Consider the following 25188-nt stretch of genomic DNA (forward strand, 5'->3'; position numbering starts at 1 on the left):
AGGGATCAACGCTTCTCCCTCACACAATATCCTGAATTGTGTGGGGTTAAACCGACCCACACAACACCCTCATTCACACCCGGCCCAGGCGAGCAGCCACGCGGAAATTACCCTCCTGCGGCATCTGGCTCTGGGGAGCCAAGGGGCTGCCTTCACCAGCAGAAATGGGCAACCAGCCTTTCCAAGCAGGAAAATGCTCTCTCTCTTTCTTTTTTTTTCCCCCTTCTTTCCCCTCAACCCTTTCTTCCCATCTTTCATCCTTCCAATCCACTTCTTCCAGCCAGGCAAGAGTTAGGGAGGCAAAGGCCAGGTCACATATATTGTCGGTTTCAAAGGCAGCAGTCATTAATGATAGAGTCATAGAATCAAGCAGGTTGGAAGAGACCTCCAAGCTCATCCAGCCCAACCCAGAACCCAGCCCTAGCCAATCAGACAGACCACAGAATCATAGAATCAACCAGATTCGAAGAGACCTCCAAGCTCAGCCAGTCCAACCTAGCACCCAGCCCTGGCCAATTAACCAGACCATGGCACTAAGTGCCTCAACCAGTCTTTGCCTGAACACCTCCAGGGATGGTGACTCCACCACCTCCCTGGGCAGCCCATTCCAATGCCAATCACTCTCTCTGACAACAACTTCCTCCTAGCATCCAGTCTAGACCTCCCCTGGCACAGCTTGAGACTGTGTCCCCTTGTTCTGTTGCTGGTTGCCTGGCAGAAGAGACCAACCCCACCTGGCTACTACCTCCCTTCAGGTAGCTGTAGGCAGCAATGAGGTCTGCCCTGAGCCTCCTCTTCTCCAGGCTAAACAACCCCAGCTCAGAGAGGAGCAAACATACCACAATATCATCATCTTGCCCCCTTCCTGGAGGTGTTCAAGGCCAGGTTGCACAAAGCCTTGAGCAACCTGGTTGAGTGTCCTTGCCCATGGCAGGAAGGTGGGAATTAGGTGATCATTAAGGTCCCTTCCAACCCAAACCATTCTGTGAATGTACAATCATAAAGTGGTGACCAGAGGCCATTGGAAGATCTTTTGCTGTGCTGCGTGACCCTGCTATACTTCCCTCAGCCCAAGATCCAAAAAGCTTCATCAGACTCCAATTAGGACAAAGTACCAACTCTAGAGGTTGGGTTCATCACTCCCCAAACTGTTTCCTGATGGAAAACAAATCCATGATGAAAGTGAAGCCTGTTGGGTAATAGTTGATACTTTGCAAAAGGAACAAGGACAATGAGGACAAAGTGCCAGCTCTGGGGGTTGGGTTCATCATTCCCCAAACTGTTTCCTGATGGAAAACAAATCCATGACAAAAATAAAGCCTGTTGGGTAATAGTCGATGCTTTGCAACAGGAACAAGGACAACCTGGTATTTAATCATGGAATCATTTAGGTTGGTAAAGACCTTCACGATCATTGAGTCCAACCATTAACCCTACTCTATCAAGTACACCACTAAGCCATATCTACAAGCACCACATCTACACAGCTTTTAAATACCTCCAGGGATGGTGACTCCACCACCTCCTTGGACAGCCCATTCCAATGCCTGACAACTCTTTCAGTGAGAAGTCTTTTCCTAATGTCCAGCCTAAACCTTCCCTGGTGCAGCATGAAGCCATTCCCTCTTGTTCTGTCACTTGCTCCCTGGGAGAAGAGACCAACACACACCTGACAACCACCTCCCTTAAGGCAGTTGTAGAGAGCACTAAATCCTTCCATGTAGCTTTGCCTTGGTTGCTTCTCCCAACAATTTACACTCTGCATCCCACCTCATTGCTTTCTACAACTACCTGAAGGGAGGCTGTAGCCAGGTGGGGATGGGCTCTTCTGCCAGGCAACCAGCAACAGAAGAAGGGAACACAGTCTCAAGTTGTGCCAGGGGAGGTCTAGGCTGGATGTTAGGAGGAAGTTGTTGTCAGAGAGAGTGATTGGCATTGGAATGGGCTGCCCAGGGAGGTGGTGGAGTCACCATCCCTGGAGGTGTTCAAGCAAGGGCTGGATGAGGCATTTAGTACCATGGTCTAGTTGACTGGCTAGGGCTGGGTGCTAGGTTAGGCTGGATGATCTTGGTGATCTCTTCCAACCTGGTTGATTCTCTGATTCTATGATTCTACATACTACCCTCAATTCTGGGTCCTTGGCAGGATGGGGGGGGGGGGGGGAGGGGCTCTGACATTTCTGAGCACAGTGCATGCTCATGGCACTTGTGATCACCTTCTTGCAGGTGCTGCAGAAGGGGCTGCTCTGACTGCACACACCCACGCACTCTGCATGACAGCACTGGAAGGGTTCCCCCATGCTCCTTTAGGCATCCCTCCAGCACCTGACCAGAAGGAAATAGTAGCACTGAGGTTCTCCTGGCTGCTTTTCAGGTGTTGATTAGGTTGCCTTGCAGGGGAGAAGGTGGGACCTGGGACACAAGGGACATCTCAGCAAGTGAAGTTATAGAATTAGAGAATCATAGAATGGCTCGAGTTGGAAGATACCTTAAAGATCATAGAATCATAGAATCAACCAGGTTGGAAGAGACCTCCAAGATCATCCAGTCCAACCTAGAATTGTTTCTGTTGAAAAAGATCTGTAAGAGCATCAAATTCAACCTTCAAATTCAGACCACAGCAAACCATGTCCCAAAGCTCCATATCCCCACATTCCTTGAACACCTTCAGGGATGGTAACTCCATCACCTTCCCGGACAACATATTCCAATGCCTGAGGTCATCTAGTTCCAACCTCCCTGCCATGGGCAGGGACACCTCCCACTTGTCCAGGCTGCTCAAAGCCTTATCCATCTTGGCCTTAAATACTTAGCATCCACAACTCACTTGGGCAATCCATTCCACTGTCTCATCAACCTCATGGGGATCTTGAGGTCCTCAGCGAGCCTCCAGGTCACACCAGTGGGGAAAACAGATGAGGAAATTGCTCTCCACTCTCCCCCAACTCCCACATCTGCTTCAAACCACTCCATGGTCACATGAGCTTTCCCATTTCAGCTTCTCCTCTTGTAACATGAAGTTACATCAGAGGATAACCATCAGGTTCTGAATGCCTACATTTTCTGCTTTATTAACGGTGCGAGTCATGCAGAATTGGAAAGGGGGAGGCAAAGTCCACCAAGCACTGGAGTTTTAACTCCATTATTTCACCAGGAAACCAAGCTGGGAGAAGCAGAGCCGAGGAATTGCTGTGTGTTGACAAGGATTTTAGCAGCTCTGCTTGTCCCCCATCCTTTGGTGAAGCAGCGTGTGACACAGAGAAAGGGGTGGCGGGCACCAGGCAGAGCTGCGCCAGCCCTGACCTGCTCTTCCCAGAGTTGGTGCCTTGGTTCCCACCCCCACACCCCTCACGTTCACCTTCAGGAACAACCAAGTTTTGAATTTCAGTTTCTTTGGGAAGGAGCAGGGAGGGAAGTTAATGAGGAGGCACACAGGCAGACATCATGGGACATTAATTTTCCCCCTCGTGTGAGCCGGGTGTAAATGTGGAGCATTTCTTCTGCATTCTAAGGCAGGAAAACAAGCTCTCAGGTGCTGCTCTCCTGGCTGGACACACTCCCTCTCACTCCAGGTCCTGTTCTACACCTCCTGCACTACCACAGATGAGCATCTGTAGGTGGCAGAGCTCAGGTGGTGAACGTCACCCAGCGAGACCCTGTCTTGTGGACACACATTCTGATAAGACACAACCTCAAGAGGAGGGAAATCAGTGGCAGACACTACCTCAGTGGGAGGAATTGCAGAGAAACCAGTGGCAAATGACCCCTGCATCACAGAATGACAGGATGGGAAAGGTTGGAAGTGACCTCTGGAGATCACCCAATCCAACCCCCCTGCCAAGACAGATACGCCCAGAGGAGGTCACACAGGAACATGTCCAGACAGGGTTTGAATGTCTCCAGAGGTGGAGACTCCACCACCTCTCTGTGCAGCCTGGTCCAGCACTCTATCACCCTTAAACTGAATGATGAATGATGGCTCAGTGGCCAGCAAACTCTCCCTGCAGGGCTGGAGAAGGTGGCAATGCCCAGGAAGGATGGCCAGGATTATTGGATTCTCTGCTTGGAGAAACACCTCAAGCTATCCTTACAGAGGATGGTGTTGGAGCTCTACCTGCTCTCAGAAGGGCCCCCAGCATTTCAGGTGGCACAGAAGCAAGGACCCAGTGAGCTAACTCAGCAAGATGCCTTCAATGCACCACGCTTGAAAGCCTGAGGATCTGGCAATCTTCAAGCAGGGGCAGAAAAAAAGTTGCTCAGATGCCACAAACTGATTTTCCTGAAGCAAAAAGGACTAAGCATGCACCTTCTCCTTGGATAGGGCTTTTCCTAATGGAACTCAGAGCTTTACTTTCTCAACTTCTTTCCTCAAAATGGCCCTAGCAGAGAAGAATGGACTCTTCCGGGAGCTCCAGACTGCTGGAAACATACCCTGAGCTTGGCTTTTATCTTCTGGAGCTGGAGGCAGGGGGGAAAGTAATCAGAGAGCTGCCTTCTTGCTCAAACCAACCTTCAGGAACCAAGAAACCCAAATGCAGATGAAAGTACAGTGCAGACATAGGATTGACTTCTCCAACACAGTCCCCCCCACACACACACTTCTCCCACCCCAGCCCTTCACCCAACGTCCTTCACCTAACTAAGATATTCCACCCTGTGGGAAGAAAATGCAGCCTTGCACACACCCCACCCCCCAAAAAGAAGAAGTCTTACTGCAAATCCATATGTGACAGCACAGTGGTGTTCAGACCAAGGTGGGACCCAGCAAACCCAATCATCCCAAGCAAACCCTCTGCTCTTCACCACGGTGCTTCATCCAACAGCATGTAGCTGCGTGTTAGGAAAGGCAGAGAGCCCCCAGAGCTTGGATCTGTGCTCAGAATCCAGTGCCTGAGAGCAGAAACCCCTCAGATAGCCTCAGTTACACTGAAATCCTCCAAAATTAAACCAAAAAGGTTTGTTGGGGGGGGACACGGGGGACGGGGATGGGCGCGGGAGGGGGGGAGTACATTTCTATCTGGTGGGAAGGAAACATCTCTCACTGGCGGGAAGCGAATGTTTCAGTGGTGAAACAGGAGCAGGAGCTTGAAGGAGTGGATGTCAAACGAAGCATTTACTGGTAAATTCATGAAGTCTCCTCAGCACCAAGGACCAGAGACAACGCTCCCAGCAGCACCGCGCCGCTTACATAACCCCCCCCCCCCCACCGCCAGGCATCACCGAGGACTAGGGCATCTCTGGGACCAGGGATGGGGCATCACTGGGGGTGAAGCATCACAGCAGGCAGAGCATTACTAGAGCCAGGCATGATCGGGAGCAAGGCAGGACCAGGAATCGTTGGATCGTTGGGATCGGCATTGCTAGGGCTGAGGCATCGCTGGGAAGACGGCTTTGCTGGGAATGGGGCATCACCGGGGCCAGGGCATCACAGCACCTGGGGCATCACTAGGATCATCAGGACTGGGGCGTCACTGGAGCCGGAACATCACCAGTGCTGGGACATAAGAAAAGCCGGGGCATCACCGGGGCCAGGGCATCACTGGGACTCGGTCATCACAGCAGCTGAAGCATCACCAGGACTGGGGCATCACCGGGGCCGGGGCATCACCAGAACCAAGGCGTCACAGCAGCGAGGATATACCGGGACTGGGGCATCACAGCAGCCAGGGTATCACTGGGATCGGGGCATTACAGGGATCAGAGCATCACCGGGGCTGGGGCATCACAACAGCTAGGGCATCACAGCAGGCAGGGCATCACCGGAGCCAGGGCATCTGTGGGACCGGGGCATCACAGGGACCACAGCATCACCGAGACTGAGGCATCACAGAAACCCGGGCATCACAGCAGCCAGTTACTGGAGTGGGGCATTAACGGAGCCAGGGCATCGCTGGGACCGGCGCATCACAGGGACCAGAGCGTCACCGGGACTGGGGCATCACCGAGACTGAGACATCACCGGAACCGGTGCCATCGCACCGGGCGGCGTCCCCACCGCACATCACCGCGGTCCAACGATCCCCCGTGCACTGCTCAGCTCCGGGCATCACCGAGACGGGGCCAGCTTGAGGAGGTCGTTGTGGGGAGGGGTGTGAGGAAGCAACAAGACCCACGGCCCCAGAGCCGGACCCCGCGAAGCACCGTGGGTGCTGTCGCCGGGCAGGAGATGCCACCAGCTCCGCGCAGCCTGCCGAGGGCGATTTGCAAGTCACTGCCGGGAGGGAAGGGGGGGGCGAGGAGGGGGAAAAGAAGAGCTACGCGCCCGCGGGGCTACCCGCGGAACCCGGGCAAGGTCCCACGGAACCTGGGCAAGTTTGCGCTTCGCCTCCGCCCTTCTTTCCGCGGAGAAAACAAGTGCAGTGGCTTCCGCGGGTGCGGGAAAAACCTTCACAGAAACAGCGAAGGAACCCACTCGCTCCGTACTGGACTGGGACCAGTCACATCCAACCCCCCTGGACTCCCCCCTCCCCATTTTTTACACCGCGCAATGTCAGCGTCTCATGGCAACGCCGCTGCCTCCGCCACCCCCGCGACCGCGCAGGGTGGGAGGTTGGGGACAACAGATGATGGATGGATGGACGGACCCCCCTCACCGTCATACACCCCCTGCCTCCCGCCCTCGGCGACAGTCGCGACAAGGTCACTTACCGTAGACCCCTTGCCCGGAGCTGCCCTCCAGCAGAACCGTCAGCAAGCCCAGCAGCCTGATCGCTACATCCATCTTCACGTGAACATCCACATATCCAGCCCGGTGGTGGTGGGAGGGGGGGGAGAAGGGGTGTATGGGGGGGTGATGGGGAAGATTTGGGGGGGAGGGGGGGGAGTTGACAAGGCAAGAGCCCGCCGGAGCTGCGGCCGAGCCGCGCACGCCCGCGCAAGGCAGGGCGGCGGGGGGCAGGCGGTGGTGGGCACCGCTCCGGGTCCTTCCCTCCCTTCCCCTTCCTCCCTCCTCCTCTTCCTCCTCCTCTTCCTCCTCCTCCGGAGCAGTACGAAGGGGTTTGGGGCAGCAAACTGGCCGCCCCCACCCTCAACTCCCCACAAACACCCCCCACCCCCCCACCCCCCTATAAAAACCTTCTCAAACCCCCTTTAAAGCTCTGACCACCGCCTTCCCTTCCTCACACCGGGGCCACCGAGCTCCTCCCGGGGCCACCGCAGCCGTTTGAGCCCCGCGGCCATCAGATGCCATCGCATCTCCCAGACCCCCGCATGATGAGCGGGGGACAACCCCCCCCCCCCCCCACCACCCCCCCACCCCCCCCTTTCCCCAACAAACCCCTTGCGCGGGCGCGGAGGTGACGTCGGGGAGGAGGAGGAGGATGAGGATGAGGATGGTGAGGAGGAAGGGGGGGGGGGGGGGGAACGGCACACCACGGAGGTGTGTCCTGCTCTTCTTGGTGGTCCCTCAGCGCGCCTGCGGAGCGGCGGCGGAACGGTCCATGGCTGGGGTGGGGTGGTGGGGAGGGAGGATGAGGATGAAGGATGGAGGGATGCGGGGGTGGGGGGTGGGGGGGCTTCCCTCTGGGTGCGTGTGCGGTGGGGGAATGGAGGGCGGGCGGCGATGCTGCTGTCACGTTGGTGCTCTACGTGCCGCCAGCCGGGGAGCTGCAGCCCGCCGACGTCAAAGCTGCGTGGCTGGCTGCCGCTCGCCTTCCTCCGCCTCCTCCTCCTCCTCCTTCTTCCTCCCCCATCCCGCTCTCCTCCTCTGCCACCACTTCCAGTGTCCCGCGGCTCTGCCACCGCTGTCGGGCGCCTAGGGGCTGCGGGCGGTATCAAAGTGTGGGATGGCTCCTCTCGGAGCTGGGATACGCAGTGTAGAGAGACCCGTTCTGCTCCGGGATGCAACCGCGTAGTTGACCCCGTTCCGCGCCGGGATGCGCGGTGCGATCCATTCCTCTGGGGATGCGCGGTGCAGAGCGCCCCGTTCTGCTCCGGCATGCACCGTGCACTTGATCCCGTTCCGCTCCGGGATGCGTGGTGCGGAGTACCCCAAAGGTGGCTATGCGATGCTATGCATCCCGCTCGGAGCCGGGATGCGTGGTGTGGTGCATCCCTCTCGGAGCAGGGATATGCGGTGCGATTCATCCTGTTCCGATCTGGGATGCAAGGTGCGGAGCGCCCCGGAGTCGGTTACGCCGTGCGTCCCGCTTGGAACTGGGATACACTGAGCAAAGCGCCCCCGTTCCGCTTCAGGGTGTGCCGTGCAGCTGATCCCGGGATGCGGGGTGATATCCATTCCTCTCTGTTCCGGAATTCATGGTACACAGCGCCCCAGAGCCATCTACTCGGTGCGGTGCATCCCGCTCGGAGCCGGGAGGCATGAAGCGGAGTGACCTATTCTGCTCTGGGATGCACCGTGCTGCCGATCCCGTTCGGCTCCAGGATGTGCAATTCATCCCGTTCCATGCCAGGATGCACGCTGTGGAGCGCCCCAGAGCAGGCTAGGCAGCTGCTCGGAGCTGGGATGCACGCTGCAGAGCCACCTGTTCTGCTCCAGGATGCCCCATGCAGCTGATCCCATCCTGCTCTCAGATGCACCACACTGTTCTCCCTGCTCAGAGCTGGCTTGTGTGGTGCTTTCCATCCTGCTCTCCCCTGGAAAAGTGCAGTGCAGAGCTCCCTGGAGGCAGCTGCGTGGTGCAGTGCCTTCTGCTCGGAGCTGGGATGAGTGCCATGGAGTGCCCTGCTCCGCTCCAGGGTGCATGGTGTGGATCATCTCATTCCACTTCGAGATGAGCCATCTGGTTTATTCATTTCAGAGGATGCAATCATGAGGTTGATCCCATTCTGCTCCGGAATGCACCATGCAGTGGATCCCCTTCTGTTCCAGGATGCACAGTGTGGTTGATCCCGTTCCACTCCAGGGTGCAACGTGTGGTTGATCCCGTTCCACTCCAGGGTGCAACGTGCAGTTGGTCCCATTCCACCCTGGATGTGCCATGGGATCTGACCTTTGCATGTCCTACTGGTCCCAGACAAAGTCCCCAGCCTTGTCTACACTCCCTCCATGGGGACTCCCTGCAGCACTCTGAGCCTGATGTCCCTATGTTGTCCCCTCTCACCTCCATCTCAACCCCATTCCCCCTCTGCCCAGTCCCTGAGGGGCAACCTCAGAGCTAAGTGCCTTGGTAACTCCTGGAGTGCCAGAGGGTCATCATTGTGGCCTTTCCCAGTCTCTCCCCAGTCTTGCTTCAGGTTTCCCCAGGGCATGGGGCTAAGGACAGTCACCAGCCTTTGGGTTCCTACACCCTGGTGTGACACATATGAGTGACTCAAGGAGTGGGACACAAAAGGGACAAGATTCCTGATATCTGTCAGGCAATGATACAGCTGAGCACACCCTCTGCTGAGTTATCACCTAGTCATTCCCCACTTTGGTGCTGCTTGGCCTCCACAAAGTGTCTGAGCTACCTCACTGGCCCCCAGCACCTTCCTGGGCTCCACTCGGACTGCCTTTGTCCCTACATTTTGGGGTCCAGTGTGACTTGGACTGGTGAACATCCCCCAGTTTACCAGAACAAACCAAGGACTGGCTAGCTTTGTCACCTCCCCCTCTTGCTTGATTCCTTCAGGGATTGCACCAAACCCATGAAAACCTTGGACACAGCAACATTCATCTTCCTTCTCTGCCTCCATCAATTAAGGATTAGTGCTCAAGGCCAGGATAAATTGACATGTTCCTGAAGAAGCAATTGCACTGTCAGGGTTTCTCATAACCCCAATGACATGAGGTGGGACATTGTTAGCAAGACTGGGACTCTTCTAGCACTGCTGAGCACTCTCCTGGCCACTGCTGGCAGTGATCTTCTCAGCCCTGCCCTTGTGAGGTGATCCAATGCATTGCTCTGGGGTGGTTCCATTCCCAAAGCGCTCAGAGCCATCCAGTTCATCGTCTGGAAGCCACAGAATCCCAGCATGGGGGGAGAGCATTCCATCCAACTCCTCTGCTAAAGAAGGATCACTGACAGCAGGTTTCACAAGATCCCAAGGCCCAGCTGGGTTTGGAATCTCTCCAGAGAAGGAGACTCCACAACCTCTCTGGGGAGCCTGCTCCAGAGCTCCAGCACCCTCATACCAAGCACATTTCCCTTCACGTTCAGGTGGAAACTTCTGGGTTCCAATTTGCCTGTTGTCCCTTCTGCTATCACTGGGCACCACTGAGAAGAGTCAGCCCCCATTTTCTTGCCTCCCCATGCTTTAGATATTGATCAACATTGGGGAGATCCCCAAATACACTCATGGATCAGGCTACCCATGGAAGTGGAGGAGTCTCCATATCCCTGGAGGCATTTAAAAGCCATGTAGATGAGGTGCTGAAGGACATGGTTTGGTGATGACTTGGCAGTGCTGGTTAATTGCTGGGTTTGATGATCTGAAAGGTGTCTTCCAACCAAATAATTCTATCGTTCTCTGGATGCAAGAGGCCAGATTTGGTTGCAGCTGGGGCTGCTCCCTCTTCCTGACACAGTAAGAAGTGCAAGGCAGAATGAATGCAGCACTTCCCTGCACGAGTTCCACACCCGTGGATCTTGGGCTGGCACTCAGCACTGTCTGGAGCTTGTCATGGGCCTGCTGCCAGATTGAGCTTGTGAGGATGTTTCTGAGATTGCCCCCAAATCTCTGTGAGGAGAGGCTGAGGGAGCTGGGGGTGTGCAGCCTGCAGAAGAGGAGGCTCAGGGCAGACCTCATTGCTGTCTACAACTCCCTGAAGGGAGGCTGTAGCCAGGTGGGGTTGGTCTCTTCTGCCAGGCAGCCAGCAACAGAAGAAGGGGACAGAGTCTCAAGCTGTGCCTGGGGAGGTCTAGGCTGGGTGTTAGGAGGAAGTTGTTGTCAGAGAGAGTGATTGGCATTGGAATGGGCTGCCCAGGGAGGTGGTGGAGTCACTGTGCCTGGAGGTGTTGAAGCAAAGACTGGTTGAGGCACTTAGTGCCATGGTCTGGTTGATTGGCCAGGGCTGGGTGCTAGGTTGGACTGGATGAGCTTGGAGGTCTCTTCCAACCTGCTTGATTCTGTGATTCTATGAAAATACTGTATCCTCCTCAAGACACAAACTGTCCTGTGCCATTCCAGATGCTCTCACTGCCTCTGGGGTAAAGGTTTAAGGTGATCATAATGTTGACCCCATGTGCAACCATTTTCCTCTGGGAAACCAGGCCAATAAGGCATCCAGAAGGGCTTTCTTTGCTGGGTGAAGTTTAGGAGTCATTGCAGAGATCCTCCTTGTCACAGAGATGTGCACCAAGATGCATGTGGCTGTTCCTTCATTGCTCAGTCAGACAGAAAACACCAGCAAAGGCTAGTGTCTCAATTTGTGCCAGGGGAGGTTTAGGTTGGATACCAGGAAGAATTTCTTTCCTGCTAGAGTGATCAGGCACTGGAGCAGGCTGCCCAGGGAGGCAGTGAAGTCTCCATCCCTGAAGGTGTTCAAGAAATGCATGCACATGGCACTTGGGGGCATGGTTTAATGGCTGTGGTGACTCCAGCTTCAATAAGTCTATGATTTTATGATCTGCAACTAAAGCAGCTTCCTTGCAGCTTGCTCAGATCTTTGCCTAACCTCATCTGAATGGGCTCCAGGAATGGGGCATCTACCACATCCCTGGGGAAGCAGGGCCACTGTGTCACCACCCTCAGTGTCAAACATTTCTCCCTTCTCTCCAGTTTGAATCTTACTCTTTTAGTTTGAACCATCCCCCCCCCACACCTCTTGTTCTATCACAATAGGCCCTGCTCAAAGACTGTTCCCTGCTTTCTTATAGACCCACTTTAAATACTGAAAGGCCATCAGAAGGTCTTCCTAGAGCCTCCTCCAGGCTGAACAGCCCCAACTCTCTCAGCCTGGCCTCAGAGCAGTGGGCTTCCAGCCTTCCTATCATTACTGTGGCCTCCTCTGGCCCTGCTCCAACAGGTCCATGTTCCTGCTGTGCTAAGGACTCCAGAGCTGGCCCCAGCACTGCAGGTGGGGTCCCAGCAGAGTGAAGCAGAGGGGCAGAATCCCCTCCCTGAACCTGCTGCCCACACTACTTGGCATCAGCTCACGACACTGCTGGATCTCAGCTGGCAGCACATGGTGTAGGCTCATGTCCAGCTTCTTATCCACCAGCACCAGTCCTTCTCACCAGGGATCATAGAATCACAGAATCAGGCAGGGTTGGAAGGGACCACAAGGAGCAGCCAGTTCCAACCCCCTGCCATGCCCAGGGACACCGTACCCTAGAGCAGGCTGCCCACAGCCTCAGCCAGCCTGGCCTCAAACACCTCCAGCCATGGGGCCTCAACCACCTCCCTGGGCAACCCATTCCAGCCTCTCACTACTCTCATGCTCAACAACTTCCTCCTCACCTCCACTCTGAATCTCCCTACCTCCAGCTGTGCTCCATTCCCCCCACTCCTGTCACTCCCTGAGAGCCTAAAAAGTCCCTCCCCAGCCTTTTTAGAGGCCCCTTCAGATGCTGGAAGGCCACAAGAAGGTCACCTGGGAGCCTCCTCTTCTGCAGCCTGCACAGCCCCAACTCTTTCAGTCTGTGCTCACAGCAGAGCTGCTGCAGCCCTCTCAGCATCCTCCTGGCCCTTCTCTGGACACACTCCAGCATCTCCACATCCCTTTTCTAGTAGGTGCTCCAAGATGCTCATTTGTCAGCCTGGGGATTGGTCCAACCCAGACCTTGCATTTTGCTTGCTGCACCTCATGACATTGTTCCATCTGCATGTTTCACATTCAGTGTTCACAACCAGCAACCACTCTCTGATGGAGCTGAAAGTGTGTGTGTGGAGGGGGGGGGACAGCACAAAAATTGGAGCATTTCTTGCTGTGAAAATGTTGTTCTTCTCCACAGTCAGGTAAGAGTCATCTGTCAGCTCTGCTTGTGCACTGCAGTAAAGAAGTCTTTCTGTTAAAGCTCCAGTTCCTGCTGTTGCAACTTGATGAGCATTCTGCAGACACATACACACCAAATCTCTGCCCTTCATACCAGCAGAAGAGCAATTTAGGAGCACAAACCTTCTGCTTTTGGGCAGCAAAACCTCTCCCTGGCTTTATTCTTCACCCATGGATTTCTGCTGCCTTGTCAGGGAGGCTTGGGTCAGATGCTGGAGATAAAAATAGCTACCAAAGCCCCATCTGAAGCAGCAGCCCCAGATTCTCCAGTGCCAGCCCTCAGGGGTTGGTACTGGTGCCTGTGCTGTTTAACACCTTCCTGGGCAATACAGACAGTGGGTTTGAGTGCACCCTCAGCAGGTTTGCAGGTGGCACTAAGCTGTGTGGTCTGGTTGAGACACTGGAGGGAAGGGCAACAAAGCTGCTGAGAGGCCTGGAGCACAGCCCTGTGAGGAGGGGCTGAGGGAGCTGGGGGTGTGCAGCCTGCAGAAGAGGAGGCTCAGGGCAGACTTCATTGCTGTCTACAGCTACCTGAAAGGAGCCTTTAGCCAGGTGGGGTTGGTCTCTTCTGCCAGGCAACCAGCAACAGAACAAGGGGACACAGTCTCAAGCTGTGCCAGGGGAGGTCTAGGCTGGATGTTAGGAGGAAGTTGTTGTCAGAGAGAGTGATTGGCATTGGAATGGGCTGCCCAGGGAGGTGCTGGAGTTGCCATGCCTGGAGGTGTTCAAGCAAAGGCTGAATGAGGCACTTAGTGCCATGGTCTGGTTGACTGGATAGGGCTGGGTGCTAGGTTGGGCTGGCTGAGCTTGGAGGTCTCTTCCAACCTGGTTGAGTCTATGATTCTATGATTTTGAGCTGCTGACTGGAGTTCTGCTGATCTAAGGTCACTGTGAACCTAGAGCCTGCTGCTCCTGCTGGGTTTGTCATGTGTTCAGATCAGATGCAGGCAGTTGTGGTATCTACACAACCCAGGACAATGTCACTTAGTGGTCTACATAATGCTTCATGGCTGGAATTTCTTGGCCAAGTTATTGCTCTGGATTCAGTAGAATGGATTCAATTAGGGACATGTTGGATGTGACAATCTCAAAAGTCTCTTCCAACCTTGACAGTTCTGTGGTTCTATGATTCTAAGTGATTGTGTGGCAAGCTCTAGGACAGTGGGAACATCCCTTTAATCCTTCAGTCTTACATGCAGACAAGCCAGCGTGCTCTGGACTCTCTCTAACAGGTTAACAGGTCCATGTCCTCCTTATGCTGGGGACAGAGTTGGACACTACTTCAGGTGGAGTCTCACCAGAGCAGAGTAGAGCTGCAGAATCACCACCATGAATCTGAGACAGAAAGGACATAAAGGACAAGAGGACACAGTCTCAAACTATGCCAGGGCAGGTTTAGGTTGGACATTAGGAAGAAGTTCTTCACAGCAAGAGTGATTGGCATTGGAATGGGCTGCCTGGGGAGGTGGTGGAGTCCCCATCCCTAGAGGTGTTTAAGAGGAGGCTGCATGAGGCACTTAGGTAATCAGTAGGGTTAGGTGATAGATTTGGCTCGGTGATCCCTAGAGGTCTTTTCCAACATGGTTAATTCTGTGACACTTCTGTTTCAGAGGAGCAGCCTTCAGAAGAGCAAGGTTGACACACCCATCTCCTTGTCACCACATCACTGCTCAAAGGCACCTTCCCTAACCTGAAGACAGTTCACTTGTAAGTCACTTTTACCTCCCTATCTACATGGACCAGGAGGAAAGGAAAAAGATCCTCTAAGATCCTCATAAGCTCCACCCCTCTAATGCAACACAACTGGATGCATTTGTCTGCCTCTCCTCTGTTTCTCTGCCTGGAGACACCTCAGTGCACACGTTTGCAGCTTGTTTTACACCACCCTGAGGGGGTACATCTTGTCAGAGCAGTTTCAGGTTTACCCTCCTGGGACAAAGAGTTCAAACCCAGGTGAAATCCCTCTGGTTTTAACATCCCTTCTGCAGTACATCACTTGCACGCTTCCAAGTCTCAGAAATGAAGCCACAGAGACTGCAAATGAAACCATTAAGCCCAGCCACTAGAACAGAGGTCTGCCATGGTCTGCCAGCTGTGGAGTGCAGCTGAAGCATTCATGTGCATCAAGCTGGAGGGTTGTACAGGCACCATAATAACTTCCAAAGCATGCAGGAGGTAGCCTGGGCTTGATGAGTCTGAAGGCAACAGAGAACATCTGCCACAGCAATTCTGTGCTTTTAAAATATGGAACGTTTTATGCCTTTGTTTCCTGGATGACTCAGGTCTGCCCATAAACTCTGCATCACCTTTCTGAAGCCTTTCTTTGGGTCTCCATGGCCAGCAGCCATTTCATCCAGAGATAGCTCCATGTTGATGGTGTGGGCACTCCAGTTTGATCCATGTCTGTAGCTCTGGAGGTAGGTAGAGGTTGCCTGGATGGATGGATGGATGGATGGATGGATGGATGGATGGATGGATGAATGCCTGCTTGCAACGGTCAGGGCTGGGATAGCCACCAGATGAATGTCAGAAACTCTACACGAAACTCTATTTCTCCCAAAGGGAAAAGAAAAGGAAGAAGGGAGAGAGACTGATGAGGTGGGAAAGAAAAGCAACCATCTGGGATGGAAAGAACAATCATAGAATTATAGAATCAACCAGGTTGGAAGAGACCTCCAAAGGTCTTCTCCAAGTAGAAGGGTTAAAAAACCTCCCTCAATCTGCTGACCACACTCTTCTTCATGCCATCAAGTAAACAAAGAACAAACTGAAGATCCACACAAACTTTGCATTTGAAGAACCACTGAATTCTAGAATCATAGAATCAATCAGGTTGGAAGAGACCTCCAAGCTCAGCCAGCCCAACCTAGCACCCAGCCCTGTCCAGTCAACCAGACCATGGCACTAAGTGCCCCAGCCAGGCTTTGTTTCAACACCTCCAGGGACAGCAACTCCACCACCTCCCTGGGCAGCCCATTCCAATGCCAATCACTCTCTCTGACAAGAACTTCATCCTAACATCCAGCCTAGACCTCCCCTGACACAGCTTGAGACTGTGTCCCCTTCTTCTGTTGCAGAAGAGCCCAACCCCACCTGGCTACAATCTCCCTTCAGGTAGTTGTAGACAGCAATGAGCTCTGCCCTGAGCCTCCTCTTCTACAGGCTGCACACCCCCAGCTCCCTCAGCCTCTCCTCATAGGGTTTGTGTTCCAGGCCTCTCAGCAGCTCTGTTGCCCTTCTCTGGACGTGTTCCGGCACCTCTCATGAAATAGAGGCAGAGAGACACAAACTAAGAGCCAATCTGAGCCCTGATGGCAATGACAGCATCACTGGCACCACTGGTGCTGGAAACAGTCACTAGGTGAGTCCCAGACTGGACTCAACAGCAGCTGGGAAGTGGATTCAGAAGCCTGATTTGGTAACTGCACTTGGGAACACAGGGATCAAGGTGGAAGGTGGAAAGGACAGAGTCCTCTTGGAACACACTGGCCAAGGAAGAAGAGGTTTGACTGGTGATCCCTCAGTGTGCTCCTAAAGATGCTGTCCATGGGATGCAATCCCTTGTTGGACAGCCCATGGTCACCTATCCTGGTTGCTCCTCCCCACAGGAGCCTTCCTGGCCCCAAGGTGGGACACAAGCTGTGGCAGTGCCCTTGGTGTGCAGAAGAGCAAGTCTCAAGCAGAGCCTTTCTGCCACCTAGCCTTTGGTAGGAGCTCTCCCCATCAGCTTCTCCCTGCTGGAACCAGCTCCTGCCTCTACAAACCTGCCTTGAACTCCAAACAGTGCTTCACTGAGCAGAGAATGAGTTGGGAAGTCACAGCCCTGACCAGAATCAGTTCTGCCCTAGCTCACGCCAGGACACCTACAAGCATGTCATCCACCATGAGTAACAAGTTGTTGGCCTGGGCCACAGCCCCTTTCCTTTTAGCAAAGCTCTATTTGGATACTTGGTAGGGCTTGCTGGGCTTTGTAGGAAGCTCTCATGTTCATAGCTACTCACAGTTTGGCTTCATATTCGCATCTACAGCTAAGCAAAGCCCTCTAAGCAGTTCCTGACTTCATTTGCTACATGCTGCCTCCACTCTCACCTTGCATCTCAAACCCTCCACAAAATGCTCCCTTTGCTGCTAAGCTCCACAGTTTTCAGTGAGGAGCTGCATCTCGTAGTCAGGGACAGGACAAGGGAACTATGACTGGGGTTTGAAGAGGCTCTGCTCCACAGTGAGCTTCAGCTGTAATACGGATGAAAAAATACCCTCCAGGTCCTTTTATTCAGTGTGAGCAGATGAAACGAGCCCTGCTTTGGTCCACCAGTTTTCCTACCTCCTCCTGGAGGGCCTGTGTTAAGCTGGCAGGCAAACACAAGCTGGACTGCCAGACGTGGTGTCTGCCTGTCTCTCAGGCCATCTGCCACCTGGGGAAGAGCAGCCCAGTGGATGCTCCCCAGAGCTGCAAACCAGCAACATCTCTCCCTGCAGCAGGCCCAACAACGTCCATGAGGTTAGGCATGGAAGGATCAGAAGAAGCATTAACAGGCTGGGAGGAGAAAGCCCAGGAAGCAGCAGGGGCACACACATGGTTCGCTGTGCAGTGTCCCTGCTCAAAGGCAGCTCTGCTTGTTTGCACATAGTTAACCTGCAAGTCAGAGAATCATGGAGTCAGAGAACCAGTCAGGGTTGGAAGGGACCACAAGGAGCAGCCAGTTCCAAACCCCCTGCCATGCCCAGAGCAGGCTGCACACAGCCTCAGCCAGCCTGGCCCTAAACACCTCCAGCCATGGGGCCTCAACCACATCCCTGGGAAACCCATTCCAGCCTCTCACCACTCTCATGCTCAACAACTTCCTCCTCACCTCCACTCTGAATCTCCCTACCTCCACCTTTGCTCCATTCCCCCCACTCCTGTCACTCCCTCACAGCCTAAAAAGTCCCTGCTCAGTGTTTTTGGAGGCTTCCTTCAGATGCTGGAAGGCCACAAGAAGGTCACCTGGGAGCCTCCTCTTCTGCAGCCTGCACAGCCCCAACTCTTTCAGTCTGTGCTCATAGAAAAGCTGCTGCAGCCCTCTGAGCATCCTCCTGGCCCTGCTCTGGGCACTCTCCAACACATCCACATCCCTCTTATCATAGTGGCTCCAGAACTGGATGCAGTACTCCAGGTGGGGTCTCAGCAGAGTGCAGTAGAGGGGGAGAATCACCTCCCTGGCCCTGCTGGCCACACTTCTGCTGCAGCCCAGGTTCTGGTTGGCTTTCTGGGCTGCAAGTGCACACTGCATCCTCAGTTCTCTGTGGCAAGGAGCAGGAGAAGCTGGGAGCAGTGTGTGACACCCCATCAAGCTGTGTTGTCATTCAATGAGACCTGGCCAGGATGCAGAGTTGGACAGATAGGAACCTCTTGAAGTTCAACACAGGCAAGTGTAGAGCCTTGCATCTGGGGAGGAATAACTTCGTGCACCAGTACAGGCGAGGGGCTGACCTGCTGGGAAGCATCTCTCTGGAGAAGGATCTGGGAGTGCTGGTGGACAACAAGGTCTCCATGAACCAGAAATGTGTCCTAGTGGCCAAGAAGGCAAATGGTCTCCCGAAGTGAATGAAGAGAAGTGTGGTCAGCAGGTCGAGGGAAGTTCTTTTCAGCCTCTACTCTGTCCTGGTGAGGCCACGTGTGGAGTACCAGCTCCAGTCCTCATCTCCCCAGTTCTAGAGCCACAGGGAGCTATTGGAAAGACTCCAGTGGAGGCTACAAACATGTTGAGGGCCCTGGAGCATCTCAGGGAGGAGGAAAGGCTGAGAGACCTGGGCTGTTGAGTCTGAGAAGAGCAGCCTGAGAGGGAGTCTTCTCAGTGCTCAGCAAGAGCTAAAGAACCTGTGGGAGGCAAGAGGCTGGGACCAGGCTTTTCAGTGGTGTCCAGTGACAAGACAAGGGGCAACAGACATGAAGTGGAACCTGGGAGGTTCCATCTGAAGAAAATAAACTTGTTAGGTGTGAGGGTGCTGGAGCCCTGGAGCAGGCTGCCCAAAGAGGCTGCAGAATCTCCTTCTCTGGAGAGATTCCAATCCCAGCTGGACATTGTAACGCTGGGCAAGATGCTGTGGGTGCCCCTGCTTTATCAGGGAGATTGAACTCAATGATCTCCAGAAGTCTCTACCAACTACTTCTGGTCTGTGGTTCTGTGAAAGGAAAAGATCACAGAATCACAGCAACAGGCAGGTTGGCGAAGCCCTTCAGCATCACCAAGTCCAACCTAGAACCCTGCTCTGTAAGATGCACCTGAAACCACAGCCCTAAGCCCCTCAGCATCACCAAGTCCAACCTAGAACCCTGCTCTGTAAGATTCACCTGAAACCACAGCCCTAAGCCCCTCAGCATCACCAAGTCCAGCCTAGAACCCTGCTCTACAAGACTCACCTTAAACCATAGCCCTAAGCACCACAGCCAAACCATCCTTAAATGCATCCAGGCTGGGTGACTCCACCACCTCCCTGGGCAGCTCATTCCAGTCCCTGACCACTCTCTCCATGAAAACTTTTTCCTAATGCCCAATCTAAACCTCCCCAGCCTCAGCTCGAGGCCATCCCCCTACATCCTCTCTGTATAGGGTTAACACTCAAGGGGGAGTAACCCTGAACCTGACCCTAGGTTGTCTGGACACTCTCAGGTCCTCAGAAACTCAGCAATCCTATGCACCACACCAGCACACCAGGTCTAGTGAGATGAGCCAGCTGAGTTAGGTGAAAGCTGCTGACCTGGGGCACATCCACTGTGTGATTTTGGCTTCTTACCATGGCAACGTTGTTGCAGCAGCAAAATTCTTGTGTTCATCCTTTGTGTGCCTGCTTTGGCTGCAGAAGGCAGCTCCCTTGTGTCAAACAACCCAAACGACATCCTGCCCTGCTGTGCTAACGCGAACTGGCATCTGTCCAGCCATTCCCTGAAGAGAAGAGCAAGGACAGCCTGAAAGAAATGGGTCATGTTTAATTAACCAGTGACAAATGGGGCTGCTCGGTGCCTTGGCTACATTGGGGCCACAAAGTTTCATGTTACAGGCAACAGAAGAAGTTAGGCATCCTTGGAAATAAAGAGCCAGGCCCTAAAAAATGCAGTCATTGAATTGTTTCAGTTGGGAAAGACTTCTAAGGTCACTGAGTCCAACCACCAACCCAGCACCAGCATGGTCATTAAACCATGTCCCAAAGTGCCATGGCCAAATGCCTCTTAAACACCTCCAGGGAAAGTGACTCCACCACAGAATCATCACAGAGTGTCAGGGGCTGGAAGGCACCTCCAAAGCTCATCCAGTCCAACCCCCCTGCCACAGCAGGATCTCCTAGACCAGACCACACAGGAACACAGCCAGGCAGGTTTGGAGTCTCTCCAGAGAGGGAGACTCCACAACCCCCTCGGGCAGCATCTTCCAGGGCTCTGTCACCCTCACAGGGGAAAAATTCTTCCTCAGGTTCACATGGAACCTCCTAGTCCTCAACTTCCACCCATTGCCCTTTGTCCTATCCCTGGGCATCACCCACTTCTCTGATCCTGCTGGTCACACTCTTGCTGATGTTTGTCATCTGCACACTTACTGAGGGTGCCTCACCCCTCTCATCCAGATCACTGCTAAAGATAGTCAAGACAACTGTCCCCAGCACTGAGCTTTGTGGAGCACCACTGGTGACACTAATTCTTGTCAAAGTTACAGGGACATCTTCCTTCATGGGGTTCCTGCTGCTGAAGTTGTCCCTGCTGTAGAATGGAAATGAATCCTGAGAATTATAATTATACAATCATAGAATGGTTTGGGTTGGGAGTGACCTCAAAAATCACCATCTAGTTCCAACCCCTCCAACCATAAGAAGGGACACCTCCCACTAGGACAGGTGGCTCAAAGCCTCAGCCAGCCTGGCCTTGAGCACTTCCAGGGAGGTTGTGGAGCACAGAAGCACAGAAGGTGATCTTCCATGTAAACATGAGGAGGAATTTTTTGAGTGTGAGGGTGACAGAGCACTGGAAGAGGCTGCCCAGGGGGCAACCTGTGCCAGTGTCTCACCACCCTCACTGCAAACAACTTCTTCCTAACAGCCACTTTCAATCTCCCCTTTGCCACTTCAAACCCTCTTCCTGTCATCACAACACCTTGTCAACAGTCCCTCCTCAGTCCTCCTGGAGCTTCCTTCAGATCCTGGAAGGCCACTCCAAGGTCTCCTGGATACCTTCTCTTCTCCAGGCTGCAGAGCCCCAACTCTCATCAGGCTGGATGAGGCTATGGGCAGCCTTCTCTATAGTTGGGTGTCCCTGCCCATGGCAGGGGGGTTGGAACTGGCTGCTCCTTGTGGTCCTTTCCAACCCTGACTGATTCTGTGATTCTAAGTGTTAATAAAACTTCAGCAAGGTGAACGTGGTGGTGACTGTGTGAGAATTTGGGATGATTTGGACCAAGAGGACCAACCTGCTGGCTGATATAAATCAGTGGTGGTACCTTTTTGACCAGCAAAGCAGCTGTCTCCTCATTGTTATATCACAAAACCTCTGAATCTCAGCAGGGTGGGAGTTGGAAGGGACCTCTGGAGATCACTCAGTTCAAGCTCTCTGCTAAATCAGGGGCACACACTGCAGCTTGCCCAGGATCACAATGTCCAGCTGGGTTTGGAATCTCTCCAGAGAAGGAGACTCCACAACCTCTCTGAGCAGTCTGCTGCAGGGCTCCAGCACCCTGTCATGGAGGGTAGCAGAAGCCCTTAGCAGGCCTCCCTGTTGTGAAGGTTATAGTGTCTCACATTAATGCCAAGAGCATCGCAAAACCAAAACTGTCCTTCAGTCCCATGAGAAAGTCTCTCCCTAGTCGAGATAAAAGGTAAACCTTGGCCACTGTTTTGGCTAGGGGGAACGGCAGTTCTCATGCCCGCTCCACACCTGCTGTGGGCCGAGCTTGGCGTGGTCTTAGAAACTGTTTTGGTAAGAATTCTCCAATTATATGGATTGATTATAACTTTGTGCCAATCTGTAAGAATAAGGTAGAATAGCCTGGGCTGGAGGGTTACACCTCTTTTGAACATTATAAATGGTGTGCCTGCCTGGATCGGGAGCTGCTGGTACCTGCTCCTGTACCTGCCTGCTCGCTCCTGTCTGCCTGGCTGCCTGCCTGCCTGGCTGCCTGTCTGCCTGCCTGCCTGCCTGCCTGCCTGTCTGTCTGCCTGTCTGCCTGCCTGTCTGCCTGCCTGCCTGCCTGTCTGCCTGTCTGCCTGTCTGCCTGCCTGCCTGCCTGTCTGCCTGCCTGTCTGCCTGTCTGCCTGGCTGCCTGCCTGCCTGGCTGCCTGTCTGCCTGGCTGCCTGCCTGCCTGGCTGCCTGTCTGCCTGCCTGCCTGCCTGCCTGCCTGTCTGTCTGCCTGTCTGCCTGCCTGTCTGCCTGCCTGCCTGCCTGTCTGCCTGTCTGCCTGTCTGCCTGCCTGCCTGCCTGTCTGCCTGCCTGTCTGCCTGTCTGCCTGGCTGCCTGCCTGCCTGGCTGCCTGTCTGCCTGCCTGCCTGCCTGCCTGTCTGTCTGCCTGTCTGCCTGCCTGCCTGCCTGCCTGCCTGTCTGCCTGTCTGTCTGCCTGTCTGCCTGCCTGTCTGTCTGCCTGCCTGTCTGCCTGCCTGCCTGTCTGCCTGTCTGCCTGTCTGCCTGCCTGCCTGCCTGTCTGCCTGCCTGTCTGCCTGTCTGCCTGTCTGCCTGCCTGCCTGCCTGTCTGCCTGCCTGTCTGCCTGGCTGCCTGTCTGCCTGCCTGCCTGCCTGCCTGCCTGTCTGTCTGCCTGTCTGCCTGCCTGTCTGCCTGCCTGCCTGCCTGTCTGCCTGTCTGCCTGCCTGCCTGCCTGTCTGCCTGCCTGTCTGCCTGTCTGCCTGTCTGCCTGCCTGCCTGCCTGCCTGCCTGTCTGTCTGCCTGTCTGCCTGCCTGTCTGCCTGCCTGCCTGCCTGTCTGCCTGTCTGCCTGTCTGCCTGCCTGCCTGCCTGTCTGCCTGCCTGTCTGCCTGTCTGCCTGGCTGCCTGCCTGCCTGGCTGCCTGTCTGCCTGCCTGCCTGTCTGTCTGCCTGTCTGCCTGCCTGCCTGCCTGCCTGTCTGCCTGTCTGTCTGCCTGTCTGCCTGCCTGTCTGTCTGCCTGCCTGTCTGCCTGCCTGCCTGTCTGCCTGTCTGCCTGTCTGCCTGCCTGCCTGCCTGTCTGCCTGCCTGTCTGCCTGTCTGCCTGCCTGCCTGCCTGTCTGCCTGCCTGTCTGCCTGGCTGCCTGTCTGCCTGCCTGCCTGCCTGCCTGTCTGTCTGCCTGTCTGCCTGCCTGTCTGCCTGCCTGCCTGCCTGTCTGCCTGTCTGCCTGTCTGCCTGCCTGCCTGCCTGTCTGCCTGCCTGTCTGCCTGTCTGCCTGTCTGCCTGCCTGCCTGGCTGCCTGTCTGCCTGCCTGCCTGCCTGCCTGTCTGTCTGCCTGTCTGCCTGCCTGCCTGTCTGCCTGTCTGCCTGTCTGTCTGCCTGTCTGCCTGCCTGTCTGTCTGCCTGCCTGTCTGCCTGTCTGCCTGTCTGCCTGCCTGCCTGTCTGCCTGCCTGTCTGCCTGTCTGCCTGTCTGCCTGCCTGCCTGTCTGCCTGTCTGCCTGCCTGTCTGTCTGCCTGTCTGCCTGCCTGCCTGTCTGCCTGCCTGCCTGTCTGCCTGTCTGCCTGTCTGCCTGCCTGTCTGTCTGCCTGTCTGCCTGCCTGCCTGTCTGCCTGTCTGCCTGCCTGTCTGCCTGCCTGCCTGTCTGCCTGCCTGTCTGCCTGTCTGTCTGCCTGTCTGCCTGTCTGCCTGCCTGTCTGCCTGCCTGCCTGCCTGCCTGCCTGTCTGCCTGTCTGCCTGTCTGCCTGCCTGCCTGTCTGCCTGCCTGCCTGCCTTGCCCCTGTCTGCCTGTCTGCCTGCCTGTCTGCCTGCCTGCCTGTCTGCCTGTCTGCCTGCCTGTCTGCCTGCCTGCCTGTCTGCCTGCCTGTCTGTCTGCCTGTCTGCCTGCCTGTCTGCCTGTCTGCCTGCCTGTCTGCCTGCCTGCCTGCCTGCCTGCCTGCCTGTCTGCCTGTCTGCCTGCCTGCCTGTCTGCCTGCCTGCCTGCCTTGCCCCTGTCTGCCTGTCTGCCTGCCTGTCTGCCTGCCTGCCTGCCTGCCTCGCCCCTGCCTGTCTGCCTGCCTGCCTGCCTGCCTGTCTGCCTGCCTGTCTGCCTGCCTGCCTGTCTGCCTGCCTGCCTGCCTCGCCCCTGCCTGTCTGCCTGCCTGCCTGCCTGTCTGCCTGCCTGTCTGCCTGCCTGCCTGTCTGCCTGCCTGTCTGCCTGCCTGCCTGCCTGCCTGTCTGCCTGCCTGCCTGCCTGCCTGCCTGCCTGTATGCCTGCCTGTCTGTCTGCCTGCCTGCCTGCCTCTCCCCTGCCTGCCTGTCTGCCTGCCTGCCTGTCTGCCTGCCTGCCTGCCTGCCTCGCTCCTGCCGCGGTAACCTCTCGCTCCCGATCGGCCCTGCCCGGCGAGGGGCCCGCAGAGGCCTGAAGCTGCTTGGGCCCGATCCTGACGAGCAAAGGGACACCGCCCAAACCTCGGATCCTGCTGATCTGAACCGCTGAACAGTGAGCAAACCAAAGCAAGAACTCCTCACCTAAAGGCTGAGTAACTGTAAAGGCTCAAAAGAACTCTAAAGAAATCACAGACTCTCCTTTAGCTGCTATTTTCTGAACTGTTATTCCACAGCTTCCATCCTAAAAGAACTCAGGTGGGGAATTTAGTTCGGGAGGGGATCACCGTGTTTGAGCAATAAATCACTTGAAATCCACAAGTGAGCCTCCACGTGTTTTCCCCACAACCTCCCAAACTACCTTCCCTGACACACCCTCACACCAAATAAGTTTCTCTTTCTGTTCAGACAGAACCTCCTGGGTTCCACTTTGGGTCTGTTGTTCATTGTCCTGTCACTGGGTACCACTGAAGAGCCTGGCCCCAGCCTCTTGGCCCTTTAGCTCTTGCTGAGCGCTGAGAAGATCCCTTCTGGGGCTGCTCTTCTCCAGGTTCAACAGCCCCAGGTCTCTCAGGCCTTCCTCCTCTAGGGCCCTCAATGTGTTTGTAGCCTCCATTGGAGTCTCTCCAGGAGCTCTCTGTCTCTCTTGAACTGGAGAGGCCAGACCTCAATCCAGCCCTCTAGCTATGTCCAACCCAGACTTCCCTTCACAGAATCAGGCAGGTTGGAAGAGACCTCCAAGACCATCCAGTCCAACCTATCCCCCAGCCCTATCCAGTCAACCAGACCATGGCACCGAGTGCCTCATCCAGTCTTTTCTTGAACACCTCCAGCCCCCCTTGCTGTG

General features: G+C 55.1%; 1 protein-coding gene across 2 annotated transcripts in view; it reads right to left on the bottom strand.

Annotated features, from left to right (window-relative positions):
- MDGA2 (MAM domain containing glycosylphosphatidylinositol anchor 2) overlaps positions 1–7001 on the bottom strand; it is a 453583-nt gene extending 446582 nt beyond the window's left edge. The window contains exon 1 of one of the 2 annotated variants that reach the window (XM_064142804.1): positions 6648–6998. In XM_064142804.1, the coding sequence (XP_063998874.1) occupies positions 6648–6720 (73 nt within the window). In that variant the 5' untranslated portion in view covers positions 6721–6998. Of the gene's footprint in view, positions 1–6647 lie in introns of both variants that reach the window. The other variant, XM_064142812.1, reaches the window with a different exon arrangement.
- Positions 7002–25188: the final 18187 nt, after the last annotated feature.

Source organism: Pogoniulus pusillus, chromosome 1 (assembly GCF_015220805.1).
Source record: "Pogoniulus pusillus isolate bPogPus1 chromosome 1, bPogPus1.pri, whole genome shotgun sequence".
Lineage (NCBI taxonomy): Eukaryota > Metazoa > Chordata > Aves > Piciformes > Lybiidae > Pogoniulus > Pogoniulus pusillus.